The sequence below is a fragment of the Vanellus vanellus genome, assembly GCF_965231255.1.
Source record: "Vanellus vanellus genome assembly, chromosome: 3".
Taxonomy (NCBI): domain Eukaryota; kingdom Metazoa; phylum Chordata; class Aves; order Charadriiformes; family Charadriidae; genus Vanellus; species Vanellus vanellus.
The window spans coordinates 36,081,869-36,104,950 of NC_138907.1; the positions used below are offsets into that span (position 1 = coordinate 36,081,869).

Consider the following 23,082-nt stretch of genomic DNA (forward strand, 5'->3'; position numbering starts at 1 on the left):
GACCAATATTAATCCACCCCATCGCAAAGTCCGCCGGGCCAAACCCAGCCTGGCCGGCTGCCTTCAGCCGCTGGCAGGCCGCTGGCAAGGCACAGGGACAGGGAGTTTAAACTGCTCCTGCTGCTTGCATGGCAGAGGCACCCAGTGGTGCCTTGGGGAGGGCCTTTGGGACACCGTGGCCAGACCCGGGGCTCCCCTAGCTTTTCCTCCACTTGAAAAATCCCTGGGATAACCAAACAGCCCTGCTAACAGCATGCTGCTTGCTCTCACTTTGAAGAACAGTGTCCCCTTACACCTCTCACATGGTGCTGCCCCTGTGTGTTGGCATTAAGACCCCCCCCTCCAAAGGAAGACACGAGTTTTATAAAATGCTAGGGGATATGGACCTTCCCATCCCCACAGCGAGACCTGTACCTGGTGGTGCTCCTCCACCCATGGCCCAGGCTGGACAAGCAACGTGCTTTGGGCTTGGCTCCACGTCTCGTCCCCCCAGCCCAGACCACAGCGAGCAGAGGGAGGAAGCGACCCCCCCAAGTCACTTTCCTCGGCCACACATCCAACAGATCTCAGTTTATTCCCGGAGTGCACAGTGAGCGGGGTGAGGAAGCGGAGCTGCCGGACGGGCAGCAGTGGTTATTGCTGCAGGCGCCTCCTCCAGCGACGGCAGGGGTCTGGGGGAAGCTAACTGCCTGCCTGCCTGCCTCTACAGGGCAAAGGACGGGCTGTCGCCCACCGTCAAGCTGGAGCCACCCCGTTACCCCAGAAGAAGGTGAGGGGAGTGGAGGAGCACAGAGAAGTGCAAATATGTTGGCAACGGAGCCCATCCACGCTGGGCGAAGGAGCCCAAGGGAAGAGGAGAGTGTAAGAGTGTGGGAGGGTGAGGGAAAGGGGGGAACACCCCCCCCCCCCCTCCAACTGCATGCAGGAAAACAGCCCCCCAAACCACCCCCCTCTGGGGGAAGGCATTGCCTCTGGGGTGCTGACCCCCCCAACCCTGCTATGGGCCATAAGTAGGGGCAGTGGATGCCCCAGGAGCTCCCAGGGGTGGGAGGGGACGCCAAGCTGCTGTGACGGTGCTGACATTGCTGTGCCTACACGGAAGAGGGGAGCTTCTGCTGCACTACAGGGTGGCATGTGTTCACATGGCAGGGTAGCCCCCAAACATTCAGTGCTTAAGTTGCAGGGCTTGACCCAGTGGTGGGGCAAAGGCAGAGGCATGGAGATTGGAGGGGATGTGTTGAAGGCCACACAGAAAGAGCCAGTGGGCTCCGTGCTTTGGTCATGCTTAGTGGCGAGGAGCGCAGTGCAAGGGCTTCAAGAAGAAGAGTATGGCCCTTCCTCCTCCCAGAAGGCCACTCTGGCTCCCCAGGAACCTGCTGCCTCTGCCTGGGCAAGGCAGAACTTTGCTGATGCTCCCAGGTGTGAGCAGAGATGGGCAGTGCGTGCCAGCGGGGATGGGACAGCACTAGACCAAGCGATAGGAGTCCCCCCCTCTCTTCTCCCTGCAGCTCCTGCCTCTCCTGGCTCCACAGCCGGTCCCCAGCCTGCTCCTTCACTCCCACCAATCTTGGTGCGGGGATGCACAGGTACCCCATGCTGCCTGCCCTCCTCTTGTTCTAGGGTGGGGAGAGAGGAGGGGGAGAGCGGAAAGAAGCCCACCCCAGAAGAGGAGAAGGGCATCCCCTGCCTGCCTTGACCCCTGGTCCACCAGAGAGGGTGGCCCAAGGTTTGCCGGGAGGCAGGGCTGGCAGCTCAGCGTGGGATGGAGCAAGGGGGGAAAAAAGTGTCCTGTGTCCGCAGATCCAAGGGGAGGCACTTGGACGGGGCCTGGCTTGCCGAGGTGTCCCAGCTACAGCAGATCTGTCGTGGCTCCTAGCCGCACATCGTCAGCAGCAGCCACTGGGAAGAAGAGGGAGAAGGGATGAACAGGGGCTGGTGCATTTTTGATGTGCCCTCATGTGTCAACTTTGACAGCCCTTCAAGAAACACGGAGCCTGCAGCAAACCCGTTTTCTCATCTTCATCTTTTATGGGTTCCTTCCCTACCCAAGGAATTGAAAACTTTCTACCACCCACCCCAGTTGCCTCATTCACCCTAATGCCTTGTCCCCTTGTCTCCCACCCTACCACCCACTGGGCTGAGTGCTCACCTCGGAAAGGTTCATGACAGCGGTGCCAGTGCCTTCGGGGTCCATGCTGCGGAAGAACCCTGCAGGGGCACAAGAGCAAGGTGAGCAACGCATCCCTCCGTCCCTGCCCTCCCTGCCCCAGAGCCACCACTCACTGAACATGGCCTCCAGCTTCACAAGGCAGCAGACAAAGTTGTCGAAGTCCACACCCATGTCAGCGTCTGCATAGCGGGCCACCACCACCTGATGCAGCTTGTTGTTCAGCTTGAAACCTGCAAGGCAGAGAGAAGTCAGCACCCCAGGGAGGCAGCAGAGGAGGATGTAACTATGAAAATCCATGCTCCAACCCGAAGGGGCCACCAACCCAGCCAAGGAAGGGCACTATGTCCAGCCTCAGCAGGAAGAGGGGATGCTCTCCCTGGAGCCATATGACTAGTCAGCTCACTGATCCACCCCAGGCTTCTGCTTCACCAGGATGTGACTCTGCAGGTCAGAGGTTGGGACCACCTTGCGTACGTCCCTAACTCCGAGGCTCCAGCACTCAGCACAGCTGGGATGGAGACAACCCAGCTCAGACACGGGCCACATCTCACTACCAGGACAGGTTGGCTCTAAGCACACAATGTAGGCTGGTTTCACTCTTCTCCAGCTACTTGGGACAGGGCACCGACAGCAGGAGCCCCCTCCCCAGCTCCCAGCCCAGCCCTATCCTTCTCCAGACCTACCGGCTGACTCTAGAGCCATGCGCATCTCGTAGGAACTCATGGTGCCCGACTTATCCAGGTCGTGCTGACGGAAGATTGTCTGCAAAAACATCACAGAGGATGTGAACGGCAGGTTCTCCTGTGGCCTCCAGCCTGGCTGTCCCCTCACCCTGCTGCCCCAGGAGGGGTGCTACCCCTTTGCAGTTCACCATGCCCCCGCTTCTCCTCACCAGCCAGCTGCGGATCTTGTTCCACAGGATCTGGAACTCCACCAGCCCGAGGCGGGCACTGCCATCTTTCTGGGGAGCAGAGGGTCAAGGAGAAAGCAGCGAGCAAAGGGGGTGGCGTAAACGCAAAGCCATCACATCTCAGCCACCCAAGGTGAGAAAAGCTTGGCCCCACTTGGCCTGCCCAATTTCCCCCCCAACTTCCCCTCTTTGTCCTGCAGCATCAGCAAGATGAGAGCCTGCAACCCAGCAGGGAAAGTGCAATGCTTAAACTAGCGGCTGTGCCACTCCCTGGGAGCAGCTGTGCTGCTGCTGTAGGAAGCGCAATGCTGTCGTGTCCTTGGAGCAGAACTGGGCTGGCCTGCATCAAAAGGGGATGCTGCAGAGCCAGGCTGGAGAAGGGCTTGGAGGTGCTCCTCTACCCTCGGCTTGACCACTCAGCTGCGTGTCCTTGGGCAAGCAGGAACACAGGCCATGGCTCCTGTCGCTTTACGCCTCTCATCCTCAGCTGCTGGACTGGATGGTTTGAGGGGAAAAGAGCCCAACAGCCCTCATTCCTTTCCAGGAATGCCTCCAAGGCTGGGTGGCATCACGGCACACCAGGCTGGGGAGCCTGTGGGGAAGGGAAGCACAGGGTGCTTCCTCCTGGAGGGGAAGGTTGAAGGTGTGAGTGGGGCTGGGCTGGGCTTCTGGCAGCGGAGCCAGGACCCAAAGCAAGCAGGGGAACTGATGGCCCTTTCCAAAAACCTGATGCTAAAGCCCAACGGTGTAGGGCAGGTGGCCCTGCAGCCACAAGGATCCCTTCCTTCCTTTCCTTCCCTGGAGGAACAGCGTTGGCATGGCCAGAGAGCCAAGACCCAGCTCCCATGGAGAAGCTTTGATGCCGGCAGGCTAAGGACCAGGGAAGCTGGACCAGGAAGAAGTGCCAAGAGGATACATCCATCAGGTTGACCATGTTGCGGCACGAGTCCAGGCTGAACCCATCAGTCTTCAGATCTTTGTCTGAGGAGGAAGGAGAGGGTTGAGCACATGCATCAAAACCCAACCTGCTGAGCAGCCGTGGGGAGCAAGGGGCGGGAAGGGCAGTGCTTACGTCTAGCGATGACTCTGTTCAGAATAGTCCGGAGCTCAAAGACGCTGATTTCCATGTCCTGCAGTGGGAGCAGAGTTAGCAGCACCCCTTGCCTGCTCTCCACCCCACTTGAGGCCATTCCCCACCTCCTGCCTAAATATCTCTGCCTTAGTCACAAAACATCAGGGGGCCATTGCATTTCCTGCATGCCCAGAAGAGTTTGGGCCACAGCTGGATGCCCCTTCCCCAAATCTGCTCCCATCACACCACCCCTGGGGGCAGCTGGGCTGAGCAGTGGCAGAGATGGACTTGTCTGCAAGATTGGACTGAGCATGCATGGGATGGGCTGGAGGTCTCATGGCCAGGGGTCCTGTCCCATCCCTTCCCCAGGCCAGGGCCCCCCAGACCTCAGCGCAGCCGTACCCACCTCCCCTGCCAGCTGCTGGAACATGTTCTTGAAGCCGTCCTCTATGTCATCCTCAGTTATTTCCTCCTGGGGTGGCGCAGGCCAGAAAGAAGAGGATAGTGGTCAAACCTGGGCTCTGCCCTGCCTCCAAAGCTCAGCAAACCCAAAGGGTTCCCGAAGGGAAGCTCTTCTTTGTCCTTCTCTTCTTTGTTACTTCCCACATCCCCATCACCTCAACCTTGCCAGCCCCTCTCCAGCCATAGTGACATCCCAAACCCAGGCAGCCACCTCCTGCCTGCAGCTCCCCCTCCCAAGCCCCAGAGCCTCAGCACCAACAAAACCAAAGCGGCTGCTCCTACCTCATCTGCCAGATCTGCTGAGATCTCCTCGTCCAGCTCCCTGGGGGCAGAAAGAAGGAAACCAAAGTGATGAGCGGAGTGCCCAACCAGCAGGCTGCCTGCGGTGGGAGAATGTCCCACAGCTCACAGACACAGGGTGTCCCCTGGCCAGACAGGGACTCACGCCGTGTCTGACTGCTTCTCGGTGAAGACCCGCAGGACAAAGTCGGCCTCCTTGTGTGGCTCGAAGGTGGAGGGCACAACGATGTACTCGCCGGGGGGCAGTCGGATCTGGTTGCTCACCTCCCGCAGGTTGATGAAGGTCTCAGACCGTGCCCGTGACTGGTTTCGCAGGAAGAAGTCCTTCTTCAAGTGCACGTTCTGGCTGCCCTGGGCCTGGGGGAGTGAACATGCTTGTGGACCACAGCCCCACAACGGAGGGACCCACAGGGAGCAGTGGAACCAAAGCCAGCTCTGTTGGGCAGGACATCCCTGCCCTGCCCATCCCAGCAGAAGCCATCCCTCCGGTGCAGCACCGTAGCCAGCTGGAGCTCGCGCACCACTGGGCGCACAGGCGTGCATGCATGTGCATTAACCCATTCCTGTCCACTCTTGTGCTCCCCTCCAAGAGGGGCTAAGCTCCAGCAGCTCAGGACGTACCTCCTCAGGAACCTGCAGGGAGGAGAGAAAAGGGAAAAAAAAAAATAATCAGAATCCCAGTACCTGCCCCCATCCCTTACAGAGCGGGGGGCATGGGACAGGCGACATTAATCCACAGACCAGTCAAAGCAGGTGGGAAAGGTTTCCTTGAGGACTGGGGTGCCAGGTCCAGGCAGGACCGGGCCGGTCCTAAGGAAGCAGCACCGGGGCGGGCAGGGGTTACCTCGTAGACAGCAAAGCCAATGGTGTGCATGTCGCCCCCAACTCGCCGCTCCCGTCGCCGGTGCTTCTGCATCAGAGCCACCAGGAAGCTGCAGGCCACCTCATCGTCCCCAGGGTCATCATCCTCTTCCAGCAGCTTGATCTTAAACTGGGGGTTGATCCAGAACGTGGCTGGGAGGAAGAGGACACGTGGATGAGACACCCAGCTCAATTGTGCGGCCAAGAGCGGAGATGCAGCGGGGAGAGGTACCTGGGTGATTCCTGCAGCCCCCGGCAGTGCTCCCCCGGCGCCACGTGCCCTCAAACACCTGCGTGTGCCACCTGCTGAGCTCGTCCTTAGTCAGGGCATCAGGGGTCAGGTTGCAGATCTCCAGCCTGGAGAACTCCCTCATGAAGTCCCGGAAAGACATCCTGCAGGAGGCAGGCAGAGGCTGAGGCCAGGGCACTGCTGGGGTGGGAGGGAGGAGAGCGCGAGCGTCTCCGGACCCAGCCAGCGTTTTGGGAGAATTAAGTGACAGCAAGATCTTTTTGCCTTGAGCAGTTATAGCTCATTTAAAGCCCGCTGCCGGGTTTGGGGAAGAAGGGATGTTTACCCTTCCTAGATGTTTATTTTGCATTTAGTTGGGCTGAATTTCCTTGAAGGGAGGAAAATCATTAACGAGCTCAGATGAGAAAATGCTAGCAGACTCTCTGGTGCTGGAAACCCAGCTCATAAAGGCAGGTCACGTATTTCAGGCGAAGCAGGACCGCGGGATCTCTCCCCATCTCCTCTGCTCCTTTGCGGCCTGGCTGCTGAAGAAGAGCAGGACTTTGCTCCGGCACTCACCAGAACTCTCCATCCTCCATCTTCAGCTGCAGCTCTTCCCTGTCGCCGGGGTCAATGTTGTTCCACTCAGAAGAGCTGGAGTAGCAGGAGAGAGACAATGAGATGAGGACCACTTGAGGTGAATCGAGAGCACTTCAGAGCTGGTCCTCAGCTGCCCCCCTCGCTGATGTGAAGGCCACTGCACGCTGCGAACTTCCCTTTGGCGGTGCCGTGCACTCAATTGCTGTGTGTGCAGTGCCTGCTGCCCCGCCAGCGGCGGGACTGAAGTCCCATCTGTCCAACTCACCCATCGCTCCAGGCTCCGGTCCATTCCACCTGACCCCAGGGGTTCCTGATGCGGATAAGCTGTTCCTGCTGACCCCGGTAGTTCACCTGCCGGCCAGCAGACACAGGAGGTTGAGCCCATGCCGCTGGCCATTTGCTATTAAAGCCAATTATAGCCAATTGCTATTAAAGTCTCACATAGCCAACTCACATCTCTGAAGGCTGTGACAGAGTAGGCGTGGCCCTTCACCAGCTTCTTGAAGGTCACCGCTTCCATATCAAAGGCACTTGTGATCTGAGGAGAATGTGCAAAGCTCAAGTGAGCATGATTAAATTCACATAGTCCTATCCCGACCCCTTCCTTCCACCGTGTGGAGAATTCCCCTTGCTTTGCACTGCTCCAGCCAAGAGAAGCGGCAGGTACCAGCACCCTCTGCTCAAAGGCTGCTGGCTGAGGACAATGTAAAGACAGCTTCCCAGCCAGAAGACCCTGAAGATCCATCAGGAAACCACCCAAACTTCAGAAAGCAAGAAAAGGATTTCATGAGAGGGAACGGATGGAAAACCTCGCTCCAGATAATTCACAGATGCTGATGTAAGACATGGCCAGAGCTAAAGGCAGACCCTTGTTCAACAGCCCACGCTTGAGATGGACATTCCCACTCCACCCAAAGGAGCCTGTTTCCAGCAGCTGGGCTGCAGCCCCACTTGCTGTGCCCCAGGGCTGCCACGCTGGCTTTGGAAAGGGTGCTCTGCTATGAGGGGAAAAAAGTAACCTCCCACCCACTGTCCCAGTGAGGGGACTGCTGAAACAATCTCAGGCTGCCGAGGCCTCGCTTTGGCCATCGCTGGGGCAGAGCCCCTGGCCCATGCCGGCACACCACTTACGTCGATGGAGCAGCCCAGCAGGGACCCCCTCTCCAGTGCCTTGCGGATGATGTGGCCCATGTTGCGCGGCGGCCGCTTGAGGTCATACATCTCTGCCACGCCGCCGGTGAAGTCCTCAAAGCCCTCGGTGGTGCTGCCTCCTGAGAGTGACTCGTAGCAGCCGTTCAGCCTGAGCACCGGCCAGCAAGAGGGGCGCATGAGGTGACAAGGACGTTGCACACTGCTGCTCCCCAGGCACACAGTGCAAGCAGGGCCAGGGACAGAAGGGACCCCCTCCCCTCCACAACACCATGCCCTGTCCCCCACCCATCCATGTGCCCATCACGGGGGTACCCACTTGGCATAGGCCTTCTCCAGCAAAGCACTCCAGAACTCGGTGCATTCTGCCGAGTGCACAAACAGGAGCTCCCCGTCCTTGGTGGGCAGCTGGTCATCCACCACCACGTCCACCCACTCACCGAACTGCCAGATCTGGGAGGTCAGGAGAGAGTGAGGTGAGCTCGGAGCATCACACAACTTGCTCATCCCTACCTCAGAGGGATGCCCTCGACCCACCGTCCTCCCTCCTGCCCCATCCCACCAGCCTTGGAGGGATGGGAGCTCCCAGCCCACCTGGAAGTGGAAGATGCCAGCGTAGTCCTCCTGAAAGCTCTGCCCATGGGGCACCACGCGGTGCAGGAGCTCCTCATTCAGCGTGAGGGAGCCGATGGCAGCCAGCAGCCAGCAGTCACCTGGGGAAGGAGAGGAAGCCAGTGTGAGCACCCACCACCTCCCTAGCTGGGAGGATAGTCAATGGATGTGTAGGAGCCCATGATGTGCTCTCCTCGCAAATGTTTGGGACTCCCCAGCTCAATAAGCACATGGAGAAACCAGAGAGGATCCAGCAGACAAATGGAGCTCAGGGAGCTGGGCTCGTTCAGCCTGCCTCAGAGTGAAGTACTAGCTCAAGGAAAGAGGGAATGACCCTCCCTGACCTGGAGCCTGTGGCCAGACCACCACATACAGTCGGCACCAACAGCCCCCTCCTGCAGCTGTTTCTCTAGACCCTTCTGGGACTCATTTGTATGACTGCCCTCCACATTTCAGACAGCGAATTCTACAGCAGAATTACACTTTGCATTTAAAAAAACATTTTAGCAAGCAAGAGATTTAATGCTGCTGCCCCAGCTTCTCAAATTGCGAGCAACACCACCGCACTTTTCCTTCCAAGTGCTCTTAACCACAAGTGCTGCTCCAGGCCAGCAATATGCTTTAAATTCTTTGCCTTCCTTCCCCTTTCTCTGTTGCCTTTGAAGCCTGTCACACCTTAGCCTTGAGGCTGGATAACCTGTACCAGGCTGTGGTTTGACAAAATGGCATTCCAGACTTTTTAATGACCAATTGAACACCACTGCAGTGCTCTGGGCTGTTATGTGCTCCAGTTAACACCTCAAGTTTGTTCTAATTACTGGATGCATTAAATGTGGTCAGCCTGGAAACCAGCGTGCTATGTGTGTTAAAGTACATGATACTCCCTATCGAGTGCCCAACTTGATCCAGACCAGGACAACACTCTTGGTGGTATCCAGATCTGGTTCCGATGACCACGAAATCCCAGTTGCCAGCCCTGCCAGCCTACCCAGCCCATTAACACTGCTCTCCTTGTCTCGGTGCCTCTTCCCCGGAAGATCCCCCTGGAGAAATGACAAATCACCACTTGTACTCCATAGCTCTCCTGTCAATTCCCTTCTGCCATGCTGTGTTGCTTCGCAAGCACTTTGTCATGACCAGCACATTCTCACCTCAGTTTGTTATTGTCATCCAGCTGCCATCCCTCACCATTTACCAAAGCAGGGAGCTCTTTGGAGCAGCTCCTGGCATTGTTGTCAGCATGTCTCAGGTATGGATCCACCTGACATCTCCCCTGACCTTAGCATGGTCAAGCTGTGCGCACATCAACCCGTTTTCATGGAGCCTTAATCTAGAGCCACCAGGAGGCACAGGGTGTCCCCCCCCACACCTTCCAGTTTCCACTGCACTAAATGGGAAGGGAGCCTTTGGTACAGAGATGGTTGTGCAGAGGCTGGCATGAAAATGCTCCACACGGGCCTGGGGAAAGGTGCTGTGAAACTGGTCCACCCTCCACTTTACACAAACTCGTCTTCTCCAGCCACGGCAACCCTCCTCAGCCACTGCTCTCCGGACCGAGGTCCAAGGACAGATCTACAGCACTCACCCAGAGCCCCCTGGCAGATGTCCGTCCGGGTTGCACCGCCAACGATGAACTGAGGGTCATCCACTAATTCCTGCAGGAGGAGGAGAGAATGAGATGCTGGTGCTGGATCTCGGCAGGGCCTGGGCTTCTGGGGGGCTGGCACCCGCTGCAGCTCTGACTCGGGGGGGAAGGGTGTACTGTCCCTGAGAGATGCAGCCCACCTGCCCTCTGCCAGGGAAATCTGCTTGGCTACAATCCCAAGGCCATCACGGTAAGGCAAGGCAAGGTCTTCTGCTGTAGCCATGGGAGGACATGGCTAAACAGACTAATAGCATTCCCCTTGCACTAGTGGCACCAGGGGATATTTACACCTGAAGAACCCCAGTCAACAAGGGTGACACATCCATGCCACGACACCTAGGAGTGATGTAGCCTGCCCATTTTAAAGCCCACAGTCTGCTGCCCAGAGGAAGCATGCCTGCTAGACATGATGTTTTTCTGAGCAGACACTCATGGGGCATTGCTGTAGGCCCTTGAGAAAGGAGGCTATCAAGCACTCGAGGGACTTTGGGCACTGAGAGGAGCAGGCCAGGGCCAGGCTGCAGCTTGGCAAACCACATCAGTGCAGATATTGCAGGGCAGGGATGCCAGCCCAGCCTGAGGAGAAGCAAGCCCACCACTTACCGACGGACGCTTCCACTCCACCCCCCGCGTCTTGCTGGAGTGTGGCCCCAGCTCCTTGAATCCAAGGGCAGAGGGGCCGGCTGGGAACTGGGGGTCCCTAAAGAGAGCACCGCTCTCAATGCACTCCTGTTTGAGGGCCTCATAGTCTTGGTTGAGATACTTGATGGCGTTGTTGTGTTGGCCAACCCCCTCGGCTCTCAGGCGGTCCCTCTGCAGACGGGCAGCCATCCCACCAAAGGGCATCATAGCTGGGCACCAGCAGCGCTACCTTCAGCTCCGCTCCCTGCAAAGAAATGGGCATGGCTGAGCTGAGGCAGGGCCTGGTACACGCGCAACTGCCCTGGGGACATCAGCCATTTCACACAAGTGCCAGGCTCGGAGGCTGGATCCCCTGTTCTCCATCACCTTCTGACGGACCTTCGCCATCAGCATCACCCCAGTGCGGCGAGCAGAGCTGGCACACAGAGCATCCCCAGACTGGGCCCAGGCACCAGAAGGACCTCCCCAGATCCCGCCCCTGGCAGCAGCCCCATTCTGAGCCATGGCCTCCAGCCCGGCCATCGCAGCCCTGCTGTCTTGAGGGGAGACCGAAGGAGCAGAGCAGCTTCGAGGGCCGGCTGGGAAGAGGCAACCCGCCGCAGCTCTCCCGTCCTGTCCCATCCCTGCTGCGTGGAAAGGCTGAGCCCGGGGGAATTTCAGGCACTTTCTGCTCCCCGACAGCCTCTCCCCCCAGCATAGCTTTTCCAGACCTTCCCTCGTCCCGGCGTCAGCGGCCACTACGGAGCTTGTCCCAGCTCCGGGCGCCTCTCCCTCTCCCTCTCCCTCTCCCTCGCCCCTTCTCTCTCCCTCTCCCCGCCTGCCTGAGCACTGAGTCAATAGGGCCGGGAAGGGAGGAGCCCAGCGAGGCAGAGACAGCTCTATCTATGGGGCCGGCGAGGGAAGGAAGAGGCGGGACGGCCCTTCCCGACGCACACACGGGCCGGGTGACTCAAGCGGAGCAGCCCGCTGGCGGGCACCCGGGAAGGGATGGGGGGTGCAGCGGGGCACCCCGGCACCAGGAGCCCGGGGCAGCGCAGACCGCCCCCCCGCATCACCGCCCCGATCCCTCCCCGGCTGGTCCAACCCCTCCCCGGGCAAGCGGGGTCGCCTGCTGCAGGGAAGGTGCCACCACCATGGGGACTCCCCGCCCCGGGCATTTGCAGCTTACCCTGCCCCGCTCCCCCGCCATCTCGGCTCCCGCTCGCTCAGCGGGGCTGGCGCTGAATTCTCCCGGAGGTTTCTCCGTGCGAGGCAGCGGAGCAGTCCTTGGGTAAACGACCCAAGGGCCGGGAACCCACTCAGAGCCGCCAGACCGGGATGCCAAGCGCTGGCTGCTGCCTTCCCAGCACCCTGTCCCAGGGGAGCGGGGTGCAGCCTGGCTCCGGAGGGGCAGCCCTGCAGCGCTGCAGTAGCTGGGGAAAGGCAGGCAACAGCGAAAAGGAGCGCAAGCTCTTGGCATGGGCACAGGGCATAACCTGCCTGCTGCCCCAAGGGCCTGCCCTAACCAGAAGCTTTTCCAGAGGCAAATCTGCTCCTCCCCATCACACCTCCTGCTCCGGGATGCTCTAAACCTGCTGCCCTTCTCCAAGGTGGTGCGAGTCTTTCTCTCCTCTACGGTGGCCCCAAATCCGTGGAGCTCAGCCCTTCTCCACCACCTCCTCCCTCCAACTCCCGCTCCGCAGCCAGCAGCACCCTGGCAGCCTCTCCCAGCAGCAAGGCACTCATTGCCCACGGAGCCCGGGGGATGGCTTCTCCAGTCTGAGCAGCTGCCCAGAGCCCAGGGGGGCCGCAGGAGGAGGAATCCCAAATGAAGCCGTCCGCATAGCCTCCAGCTCCCACCTCCCCGGAGCTCCCACCGCAGCCTGCTGCGGGCTGGGGGACTCCCCTTGCCCGAAGTCCCCAACAGCCTCCCTGCACCCTCTCCCACCCTGCCTACCGGCACTGGACATGGCTGCGGACATGGGAGCTGTGTGCCGCCGAGACATGGGCACCGTGTGAGTTATTCTTAGCCCTGTGGCTCAAAATACTCGGGAAGGTTGAGCTCAGTGGCAGACAGAGGTCACGCAAGCGCAGAGCAAGGAAAAATATTTCAGACCCCAGGATGGGACAGGAACAATGTGGGGCCTTAAGCAATGGGGTCGGTTGCTGACACACCCCCTGCAGACCGATGCTGATGGACACTGCAGGTCCTCCACGGGGGAGGAAAAGACTTGCAGAGGCAAGCCAAGCCCCCAGGACAGTTTTCCACACCAGCCGACATCCAACCACAATATGATGCTTTCCAGTATCAGAGGCAGCTCTGATCCCTCCCAGGTGGGAGCAGAAAGACACGCTGGTCCCTGCGGTGTCCCTGATACCTCCTGCACCTTAGCATATACTGAAAAATCCCCCGGGCAGCATCACTGCTGAAATCCAGCCAAAAATCTCTGCAGACCTCTGGTTTGCCAGCTGCTCTTGGAGATGGAAGGAGGGGGGAGGTCCCTTCCTTAAAACCATCCAGGCCGAGCCCAGACATCGCGTTCTACCGCATACTTGGCTCAGGGCAAGGAGCCACAGGGGCCCATAGGGTCCCCACACTGCACCAGCAGCTCCTTCCCAGCTCTCCAGGTACAAAAGACCTTCATTTCCCACAACCTCCCCTTTTAGGTTCCCGCATCCCCTCGACGAGATGCGGCGTTGCCTTGGGCTCGGCCTCGCATCCCGGGTCGCTGCGGTACCCGGTTTATTCGCCGCCCTGATTTTGGAAGCCTCCGGGTCTCTGCGGCTGCGTTATCCGATGCAAAAATCACGGCGGATCAGAAGGGGATGGGGGGGGGATAGACAAGCCTGGAGCAGCTCAGAGCCCGGGGCAAGCAGCCGGGGCGGGGGGTGGGGGAGGGGGGAGGGCGGCGGCGGGCGGGAAGGGCTCCTCCGCCGCGGGGGCATTCGCCCCCGCGGCGGAGGAGCCCTTCCTGCCCGCCGCCGGGCCCCCCCCCGGCGGTGTTAACCCCGTGCTGGGGGTCGGATAAGGGTGAAGATGGGGATGGGGATGGGGGGGGGGGGGGGGGGGGGGGATGGACTTACGGAAGCTGCCGCCGCCACCGCCCTGCCCGCTTCAGCCCAGCCCAGCCCGGCTCGGCTCGGTACGGCCCCGCGGAAGGTGGGGTTTCGGCGGGCAGGATGTACGAGCAAAGCCGGGAGGGGGAATTAAAGGCGCAGCGACCTCTCACAGCTACCGGGAAGGGATTTACCGGAGCTGCTGGTGCGGTCCTGGCTGCTGTCATCCTCCTTCCCAGCTCCCGGGGATGGAAGGGTAGCGCCGGGCTGGGAGCGCTCCGTCCAACTTTGCTCCGAGCAAAGGGCTCGGTGCAACACGGAAATCGGGACTGGAAGAAGAAGAGGAAGCTACTTTCCCCTAGGAAAGGGTGCGGGGGTGACACGGCACTGCCGCACGCTGCTGGCACCCCATCTTAACCGGGTGAAGCTCTGTGCTGCGCCTCATCCCAGGGCTTGTTGACCTGATGGAAGGGTGGTCCTTAAAGGGTGTTGCCCACCGTGGGGTCCCTTCTCCTTTCCTCCTGCCTGGGGAGGCTGTGCCCACACCACATCACTCCTGCAAGCCCAGGCAGTCACGGCCAGCAATCCTGCAAGCCCTGGCAGTCACGGCCAGCACCCACCCCACCAGCTGCCCCTTGCTTCTGGGTGCCACCAGGGCCCATCCCAAGCAGGTCCCGCTGCCCTGGGGCTTCCCGCAGTGGGGCTGCCCATGCGTGCCCTCTGTGACTCATGGTGCAGCTATGCCGGGTGGTGCTGTTGCCGACAGGCATGGCCACAGTGGGGCTCAGCACAGAAACGCACAGTTCATTGTGGTGCAATATGGCTTTGCCTGGCATGACACAGCCCAGCATGGACTGGAACAGCTTGGCCTGGTTGGGCTCAGCCCGGCATGGCCAATGTGGCTCAGCACAGCATGGCTTGGCCTGGCATGACCAAGCTCAACTCAGCCCAGTTCAGCATTACCTGGCCCAAACCTACCTGCCCCAGCCCCGGGGAGGAGCTCTGTGCTGCCATCCTCCTGGTGCAAGGGCTGAACATGGTGATCCCAACCAGTGTCACCAACCGTAGGGCTCCTTTTCCCCTCGTGGCTGGTTGCAGCTGAGGAGGCTGTGTCCGTACTGCCTCACTGCAGGAGCGGGCATCCAGCTGCTCCCCCAGGCTTCACAGAGTGCCTGCTTTCTCACCCACCCCACCTTGCCCCAGCAGGGCAAAAGCTTGCTAAGCAGGGAGCAGGTTACAAGTGGGGTCAGGAGCTGTGTCTCTTGCCTGAGGGAAGGGCAACCAGGACATTCAAAACCAGCTGTAGCATGGTCCTGCTGCTGTACCCACAAGAGAACGCTCCGACCCTGGCCAGGACCCACTGGAACTGCCCTGTCCCCACCCCCACCTAGGAGAGCTTGCCACAGGCAGCTTGTTCTGCCCACCCTGGTGCAGAGGAGGCTTTGGGGTGCCCTATTCTGGGTTGCCGCAGCAGCTGCTCCATCTTAGCCAGAAGGTGGCTGCATGACTGCCCACAGGCTGGAAGCGTAAGGGGGGTCCCTGCTGGGGTCACCACCCAGCTCTGTCCCGAGCTGCAGGTAGCAGCGTGCTGTCAGACAAGGAGCAAGCACACCTGCAATGCCACGGCTTGTTCTTGCTTCGAGCTTGTGCCTGAACGGCTCTGCCAGCTTTTTCTCTGGCCTTGGCTGCCACTGCCCACCCTGCTTGCTCAGATCCACCCAGGACAGTGCCCGTCCTTGTGACCCCATTCTCCTCCTGCTCATCTCTTGCCTCATTAACCCTCGGTGACCTTTAAAGCTGCTTTCACACCTGACTCTCCTGGGGTATGAGACAGCTCCTGTGTAATCCTGTCACATAAGCTGTCCCATGTCCTGCCCCCCTGTGCTGGGGAGCTGTTTCCGTCAAGCACCTGCACAAACACCTGCACAATTTCCTTGTTCCCTTCCCTCAAGCTCCCCTTTGCAGCAATGCCTGCAGGGACTTGGCAGCGGGTGCCGCTGTTCTTTTGGTCTTTGGTTCTTTGTCTGTGCCCAGGCGTTGCCTCTTCCCGGTCCTTTGGCTGCGGGTTGCTAGGGAAAGGAGAGCTTTTTGTCCCCTGATCACACTCCGCCGCTGGCACATGAAGCCACAGAGCCTGAATGCAGTGAGGTGGGAACAGAACTGGGATGCTGGGGTCACTCATCCATCTCTCAGAGGCTTGCCCTATGCCTCACTGTTCCGTTGTGCCATCTTCTGAGCAACAGTCACTGTACACAAGTTAATGAGCACGCAGCAGCTGCCCAGGAACCACCCCAGCCCCAGCCTGCACCAGAGAGCAGCAGGAGCAGTTCTGGGGGCTGGCTGCTTGCTGCCCGCCCCTGTGTCCTGGGGATGGCTGAGCTACACAGCAGGAAAGTGCTCCCAGCCAAACTGCGTTCTAGGGGTCTAGCACCCCTCACCCTTTCCCAAAGGCTTTAGCTGTCCACCCAAGCCAGGCTAGGAGGGAGGTTCCTGGATAAGGACAGCAGGAGTGGCCATGTAAATTGCTATCGGGACCACAACTGCCATCAGCCTCGGTACACGCAGCTCCCCATCCACCTGCTATTAGCAGCAAAGCTTTTGATGCCCCTGCAAGCCAGAGGGAGAGCAAGCCCTTTGGGCTGGGAGAGCCCATGAGCCAGCCAGAGCAGAGATGCCAGCAGCAGGGCAGGGCTTCTGCTCATACAGGGGGAGCGCACAACCGCCCACTCCTCTGTTTGCACCACGCATGCTCCTATATCCCTGCCGCAGCTGGGGTCCTCTCCTCCCAGGTCCCAGCCCCCAATCCCTTCCACAAAGAAAAGACTGTGAGAACAATAGCTCCTTTTTTTCCTTTTTTTTTCTTTTGTACACAAATATATACAGGGTATTATACACATCTCTACACAGACAGTGCCACCCAGAACACACAGCTCTCCGCGGGCAGAGCCCTGACAACTGCAGAGGCAGCCCTGGGCCACGGCTGTACCTACAGAGACTGGAGCATCCCAGCCCACCTGCTGGACCAGGGGCAAGGGCGGCAGGCAAGTGAAAGAGGGAAGCAGGATCAACATCCTCCCTGTCCCAGCCTGGGAGCAGACTGGGAACTCTCAGCTCACACAGTCATTTCGCTTCTAGCCCATCCCTGAAGGGGACAGGTGATGGGGAACTCTCAGCTCACATGGTCATTTAGCTTCTAGCCCATCCCTGAAGGGGACAGGTGATGTTCAACTGTGCCCCTCCGCACCTGCATGTGCTCTGGCCCCAGCCGAGCCCCGGGGGACAGGGTGGCCTGCCCTCCCCATGCTTCGAAGACCCACATCTCTTCCCCTCCATCCCCCCTTTCCTCTGGGCTTGGGATTCCTATAGAGAGGTGTACAGGAAAGTCAGCTATGTCCTCCCCAGAGCAGCCCCCCGCCTGCTCTGTGTCCTCTAATGGGGGGCGAGGGGGAGAAAAGCCATGGGATGTGACCGCCCTTCCCCAGAGGGGAGCTGGGCAGGGCTGACGCTTCACTTGTTCAGGTCTATTAAAGTGCTTGAAGCTCCAGGGCCAGCATGGGAGATTGAAAAGGTAAAAATGACTGTCCCCTTCCACCCAGCCCCATAAGACCCTGGAGGGCACGGCCCCAGCGAGCCGGTGCAGCACCCACAGATGACAGGCAAAGGGAGGGTAGTAGTGTCTGCAATGAGCACCAAACAGGATGGTGGTGGGGGGTTGAGGGAAATAAATATAGCTCAATAGCAGGGAGATTTATTATTTTCCTTACATTTTACACAAGGGGAGGGGGGAAGCAATTGAGGGCAACTGATCCTGGCCAGAAACCTCCTCACAAAGAGCCTTTAAACAGGGTCAGACCTCCCTGCAGGTGCCAGTCCACCTCTCCCATCCATCCTGTCCCCTGCCTGCCTCTGGGACACACCTATCACCAGGGAGGGGGAAAGGGCAGAGGTAGGGGAGGAACAGGCCCCCTCTCTCAGGCTGGGTGATGCCAGGGTGACTGGTGACTCACCCTCTCAGGGCAGGAGAAGAAAGCCAGCACAGCCACATGAGGCTTTTGTGCTCCTGAAGATGGTCATCTTGCTTGGAGAGGGCTCCCAGGGGCTGCTCTCCCAGGGCTCCCTCCCTCTCTGACCACCTCAGCTGGGGGAGGACCTTGTGGCAGCTTAGGGAAGGCAGCCCATGGGGCCCCGTCATCACCAGGCACCCTGTAGGGTGCTGAGGGCCTGCAGTCCAGGACCCTTTCTCCCCTCTCCCTAGCACCCAGGAGACCCCCAGCACAGCCTCCCCACCCCCAGGCCTGACCCTGCTGTGCAGATACAGGGCAGCAAAGGGGGCCGTGGTACCACACGGGGGTCAGGTTGATTTGTTTGAAAGGGGAGTAAAATGTGCAAAAAAAAAAAAAATAGCCACTTAAAATGATGTCACAATCCCCTGCCCTTGCCCCTGGGGAACAAGGGGACAGGACCTGGGGGAGAGGCTGCCTGCACCTCCTCCTGCCCATGAGAAATGCCCTCAGCACCCCTCACCCTGCAAGGGGCTGCCTGGCTCATGCCAACCCCCATACCCCTTCCCTGGGGTGATGCCACCCCTGACCACAAGGCCAGGCTGTCACCTTCCCCATGGTGGGGGGGAGGTCTCCGTCACCACCCTCTGCACCTGGCATGTCACACCAAGGGGATGCTGCAAGGGGTTGAGAAAGGGCACACATGGGGAGAAGGTGCAACAAAAGCTACCCCCCTCCCTAAGAGGGACTTCCAATACACTGACTAAAGCTTTTTGTTTGTCACCTTCCTGCAAATCTAATAAATTATCAGTGTTTCTTGCCAGGAGGACAGGGGACAGAGGGGCCCCCAAAGGTTCCCCTTGCACCCCTCCCCACAAAGCACCCAACCTTCCTCCTCCCTGCGGGTCCAGAGCAGCACCGCGGGGGTCACAGTCCCCCTCCTCCCCAGCCCCCAGGGTTTTGGGGTCTGGGGATGCATTAAAGAAGGTAGCTAGTAAAGAGCATGCCCGCCGAGCTGCCAGGCTGGCGCAGGGGTGGAGGGGCAGGGAAATGGAGAGCTCACAGCAGGGCTCCTGCTCTCGCTGAAGGCAGCAGCCCCAGAGGGTGGGCGAGGGCAGTGGCCAGCACCCTCTGTGCCTCTCCCTGGGTCTCCGTGCATACAGCCTGCCCTGCTCCTGGGCCTCCTTCCCCTCCCTCCCTCTGAGGTCCCTACTGGTGGATCTCATTCTCTATCAGGCTGTCCTCACACGACTGGAAATCCGTGTCGTTCATGCCATCCGTGTTGATGAGCTCCTCATCCTGCGACCCCTGCTCCTCCGACTCTGTCGCTTCGCCCTCCGGGGAGGAGTCCTGCAGCACTTGGGCGATGTACTTCTGCCAGGGCCGCGCACGGGGCAGGGGGGAGAGCAGAAACACGTTATGAGCCTGGGGGGGCTTCTTGTGGCAGCAGAGCACAACATGCAAAAGTGCCATGCAAGAAGTTGAGCGTGGGGATATACTGGGAGGACGAGGAAGGGCTCAGACTCCATGAGAAGTACCAGGAGAGTGGTTAAAAGCAGGGCTGGCTTGGCCCTGTGATAGTGGATGTGCCTGCAGCATGGTTCTGGCCAAACCCCAGCACCCTGGGGCAGGCAGCACCCCGGGGCAGGCAGCACCCCCAGAGAGCCGGGGCTGGGAGAGCACGGGGCTTCTCAGCACTTCGGAGCCCGTGTGGACTGGAAGACTGAGCTCCCATTTTTGCCAGTGGACGTGTCCCTCTGAGGCTGTGCCTGCCTCCTAAGGGGAGTCTCCTTTTGGAGAGAGGCCGCTGCCCTTAGATACAGGGAGACTGGGAAAGAGCCTGGATTACAAGTTCATACCCAAGCCCTGCTCTCCTAAGGGAGCAGGAGGCTCTGCATGCACCCCCTGAACAGCTCTGCACGGATCCCAACTAGAAAAATCTCATGGTGGAAGTAAGCAGCTGGAATAGAGCCAAGGAGTTCAGAAAACTGCCTCCAAAATCCCAGAGAGACGGGCAAGGGAGGGGAGAGTCCTCAAAGCACTTTCATAGCCTTTAAGGCAATGCCCACAGAGACCTCTTTGTGTTGGCACCAGGACCAGCCCAGTGGGTGGCAGCCTTTGCTGATGGGCAAGGGCTCAAAGACATAGAAGGAGAAGGGAGACTAGACCCAGTTGGATTCACTGTCCCAGCCAATAAGAGAGGCAGAAAGCCGGAGCAGCAGAGGAGGGGTGCATGTGTGTGTGTGTGGGGTTACACTTCATCACCCAGCTTGGGCAAGCAGCACAGGGCCCAACACTTGCCTCCCACTCTCGCTGGGAAACTCCAGATGCTGCTTCAGAGAAGCGAGGAGTGAGGTACTTGGACAGGGAGTTACCTCCCCCTTCCCAAACCCAGCTAAGGAGCATGCCAAGGCCAGGGCATGGAGGTGGGGACAGAGACTCACAGCGGATTTGGGAGCTGGCAGACTGGTGGCAGGTCTCCCATTCTGCCTGTTTTCTATGCAGTCCACCTCTGTGTGGTCAATCTGGAGAGGAAAGAAGAAACTGAGAGACTGCTGGGATGACGAATGAAAAGGAGTTGCATACAGGCAGCAGGGATGGCCTCAGGAACCATCCCCTCTATGAAACTAAGGTTGAGAAGCTCTGCCAGGGAGCAGCCTGGCTCCCCTAGAGACCCCACTGTTTCGCTGCTGAGCTGTGTTCCCAAGGAGAAGGGTCCCGCGCTCCCACCCAGCACTCCACCTCACCTTGTAGTTGTGAGCGCTGAGGTATTTGAAGTGCCCAAAGCAGACGTGACACAGGCAGATCACAATGGTGATCACAAGGACCACAAAGGTGAACATTGAAGTGGGGGCCAAGAACCCTGGTGCAAAGGAAAAATGAAGTGGTGGTGTCAGAAGGACCCCGACTATGCTCTGTGGCTGGGAGCTGCCAAGACCACAGCCCAGCCAGGGAAGCGGCTCTGCAGGAGGATGGGGCTGGTATCCCAGCCCAGCACTCACCTGCGCGCATGGTGGAGAAGAAGAGAAGCCAGAAGAGGCAGAGGATGGGGGCTGCCACCACCTGGTTCACAGCCCCTGAATGGATCTTCTTGTCCAGCTTGGCAGGCAGGTAAGCATAATACAGGTTGTATCGGTCCACCAGGTGCTTAAGCAGCATGTACATGAGCCCTGGGAGAGAGAGGAGGGATGCCAGCAGAGAGGGGAATCAGCCTCTTTCCCAGTACGTCCAGTACAGGGAATACCTCTCCCACATGACCCTTCTTGCCTCACCCGTCTCTGACACAGGAAGGCAGAAGAATATCACTTACCAAAAGGGACAATGATGGGGCAGGTGATGCTGTATGTCATGACCACAGTGAAGACACACATCATCCAGGCATAAGCAGCCCCAAACTGGAACTCATAGGCCTGGTGCTGCAAGAGGGAGCAGAGACCCATCAGCACGACCCCAGGAGCTCAGCCGGGGCGTACAACACACCCAGCTGTACACACAGAATCGGGTGAGCCCCATCGGCACCTCATCATATCACTCCCACCCCAGGTGGAAGCCACAACACATGCCCTCAGCCCCGCTACATACTCGTTTGACATTCCTCCGCTCAGCGGCTGAGCGGGCTAGGCAGAGGCGTATCATGTACATGAGCAAGCCAGGGATGCGCAGCAGGTCCATGGCATTCCCAATGAAGGCAGAGGCGATGACATAGTTGACGAAGAAGGCTCCATTGTCTGGCAGGAACACACACCTGGAGAGGCACAGCGAGAGCAGGCTGCAAGAAGTGCTCCCCCTTGCAGGGCAGCAGCCAAGAGCCCCCAGTACCTTTGGATGCCAACAAGAACCTCCCCCCATTGCAAAGAAGGGCCTTCTGTCCAACTCCACTTACTCAAATCGCACGGCGGCTTCGGCAAGGAATTTTTTGTCAAACAACCAGCGGAAAAACACATCCAAGCTGTAAAGGAGGTGGGGAGGGGGGCAAGAAGAAGAGGGAAACAGTCAGAAGCAGTAATAGACAGACACACTCATGCAAATATGGGGAAGCTGCTCTAGAAGGACTGAAAGCTCTGACCATAGACTATTTTGTTCCCTCTTGGGATGTGTCACCAGAAATTATGTAAATCAGACACTAGGAAAAACAGTGCAGCACCCAGAAAGGGATGTAAGGCTTCCCACTCTTGTGTGTGTTCTCCCTTTCCCCTAATCCTTATCAGTGCAGTATTTTCCTCTTTCCTCTGCTTGGGTAAAACATCTGTGCAAGGGACAGGTGACTGACTCCACAGAAGAAACTAGTTAGGTATAAGGCGCCCTCCAACAGAGAGATTAAAGAAATCCCTTAGGAGAAAAAAATTCCATTTTCCCCAATTCTGATTTTTTGACATAAAACTGTCCAATCCTCTGGCACCTTGGGTACTGATGGAGTACAGAGCTCCAGAGGCAACAGCAGGGGGACTGAGTCCTCAGAAGGAAACGCGGTTTGTTTAACAGTATTTGGTCACAATGCAAACCTTGCAAGAGCATTTACCTGGCTAGGTTGTAAGGTTATATGCAACCAGGTATTTTTAATCTGGCTAGGAGACGTTGCTGTAGTCACCCTCTGGGACGGAGGTCTATTCTTTTGCCTCTATCAGAGGGTTTGTCTAATCTCAGGAGCTGCCTGACTTCACCACTGAGAGGCTGTATCCAGAATCCTGAATTCAGGGGTGTGTGTGTGTGTGGATCCTCCAACCTACAATGTTTAAGTAACTGTACCACAGTGAGGACTCCCTGTCCCACTCCCACCCCCCAGTTTTTCCTTCCTCATGCTGTTTCCCTGTGCAGCCACAGTTCAGTGCTGGGAGTGCGTGCTGATGACTGGCAGCTGATGCACTGCTGTTTGCCACAGGGCACTTCTATAACCCCTGCAGGAAGATTTAGGGCTCACATCCAAACAAATGAGCATTGCTGCAGCCTGTAAATAACTATCCCACGCAGCCAAGCAGTGCAACCTCCTCAATTCTGGCTCAAATGGGGAATTCACTAGTTTTGTGCAAAGTTTCAAGTGCGCACTGAGCACACACGTGGGTAGTGCCTCCTTGTTGTAGTTTAACCCCAGTCCACAACTAAGCACCACACAGCCACTTGCTCACTCAATATTATTCTCATACTAAATCCAAACCATATCACTATACCAGCTACTAGGAAAATTATTAACTCTATCCCAGCCGAAACCAGGACACTCCTTCACCAGCAGACCTCAAGCAGACTTTTCACATGCATCCATCGACCGTGCCAATTTTTGCTGAATTATCGGTAACACCACAGCACACATCAATGTGTCTGCAGATTGATTCAATAAGCTCCTAAAGACCCAGTCAGGTACGGTCTGGCCTCACCCCTCAACCAGAACTAAATGCCAC

At 58.5% G+C, this 23,082-nt stretch overlaps 2 protein-coding genes across 2 annotated transcripts in view; both read right to left on the bottom strand.

Moving 5' to 3' along the window:
- Window positions 1-555: 555 nt before the first annotated feature.
- On the bottom strand, window positions 556-13,756 carry CAPN11 (calpain 11). The gene is made up of 22 exons (XM_082481715.1): window positions 13,716-13,756; window positions 10,614-10,896; window positions 9,951-10,020; window positions 8,348-8,466; window positions 8,073-8,206; window positions 7,736-7,904; window positions 7,059-7,142; window positions 6,870-6,955; window positions 6,584-6,658; window positions 6,008-6,168; window positions 5,759-5,928; window positions 5,536-5,547; window positions 5,060-5,271; window positions 4,897-4,936; window positions 4,559-4,624; window positions 4,153-4,210; window positions 3,997-4,061; window positions 3,063-3,131; window positions 2,854-2,932; window positions 2,284-2,400; window positions 2,150-2,208; window positions 556-1,899 (listed from the first exon to the last, which is right to left on the bottom strand). Exons 2-22 carry the CDS (start codon window positions 10,857-10,859, stop codon window positions 1,873-1,875), a joined length of 2,118 nt encoding a protein of 705 aa, XP_082337841.1. The 5' UTR covers window positions 10,860-10,896; window positions 13,716-13,756; the 3' UTR covers window positions 556-1,872.
- A 2,232-nt stretch (window positions 13,757-15,988) lies between these two features.
- TMEM63B (transmembrane protein 63B) overlaps window positions 15,989-23,082 on the bottom strand; it is a 49,838-nt gene continuing 42,744 nt past the window's right edge. Inside the window, exons 17-23 of the mRNA XM_082480513.1 lie at window positions 21,573-21,638; window positions 21,272-21,434; window positions 21,000-21,105; window positions 20,692-20,859; window positions 20,437-20,552; window positions 20,134-20,214; window positions 15,989-19,063 (exon numbers count right to left, since the gene is read on the bottom strand). Of these exons, the coding sequence (XP_082336639.1) occupies window positions 18,899-19,063; window positions 20,134-20,214; window positions 20,437-20,552; window positions 20,692-20,859; window positions 21,000-21,105; window positions 21,272-21,434; window positions 21,573-21,638 (865 nt within the window). The 3' untranslated portion in view covers window positions 15,989-18,898. The remainder of the gene's footprint in view (window positions 19,064-20,133; window positions 20,215-20,436; window positions 20,553-20,691; window positions 20,860-20,999; window positions 21,106-21,271; window positions 21,435-21,572; window positions 21,639-23,082) is intronic.

Excerpts from the sequence above, each read along its gene's own strand:
- CAPN11 (XM_082481715.1), bottom strand. The coding sequence starts at position 10,859 with ATGATGCCCTTTGGTGGGATGGCTGCCCGTCTGCAGAGGGACCGCCTG. Across the intron at positions 5,929-6,007 it reads GGGCTGCAGGAATCACCCAG|CCACGTTCTGGATCAACCCC; the intron begins GTACCTCTCCCC and ends TCTTCCTCCCAG. Across the intron at positions 2,933-3,062 it reads ACAAGATCCGCAGCTGGCTG|ACAATCTTCCGTCAGCACGA; the intron begins GTGAGGAGAAGC and ends ATGTTTTTGCAG.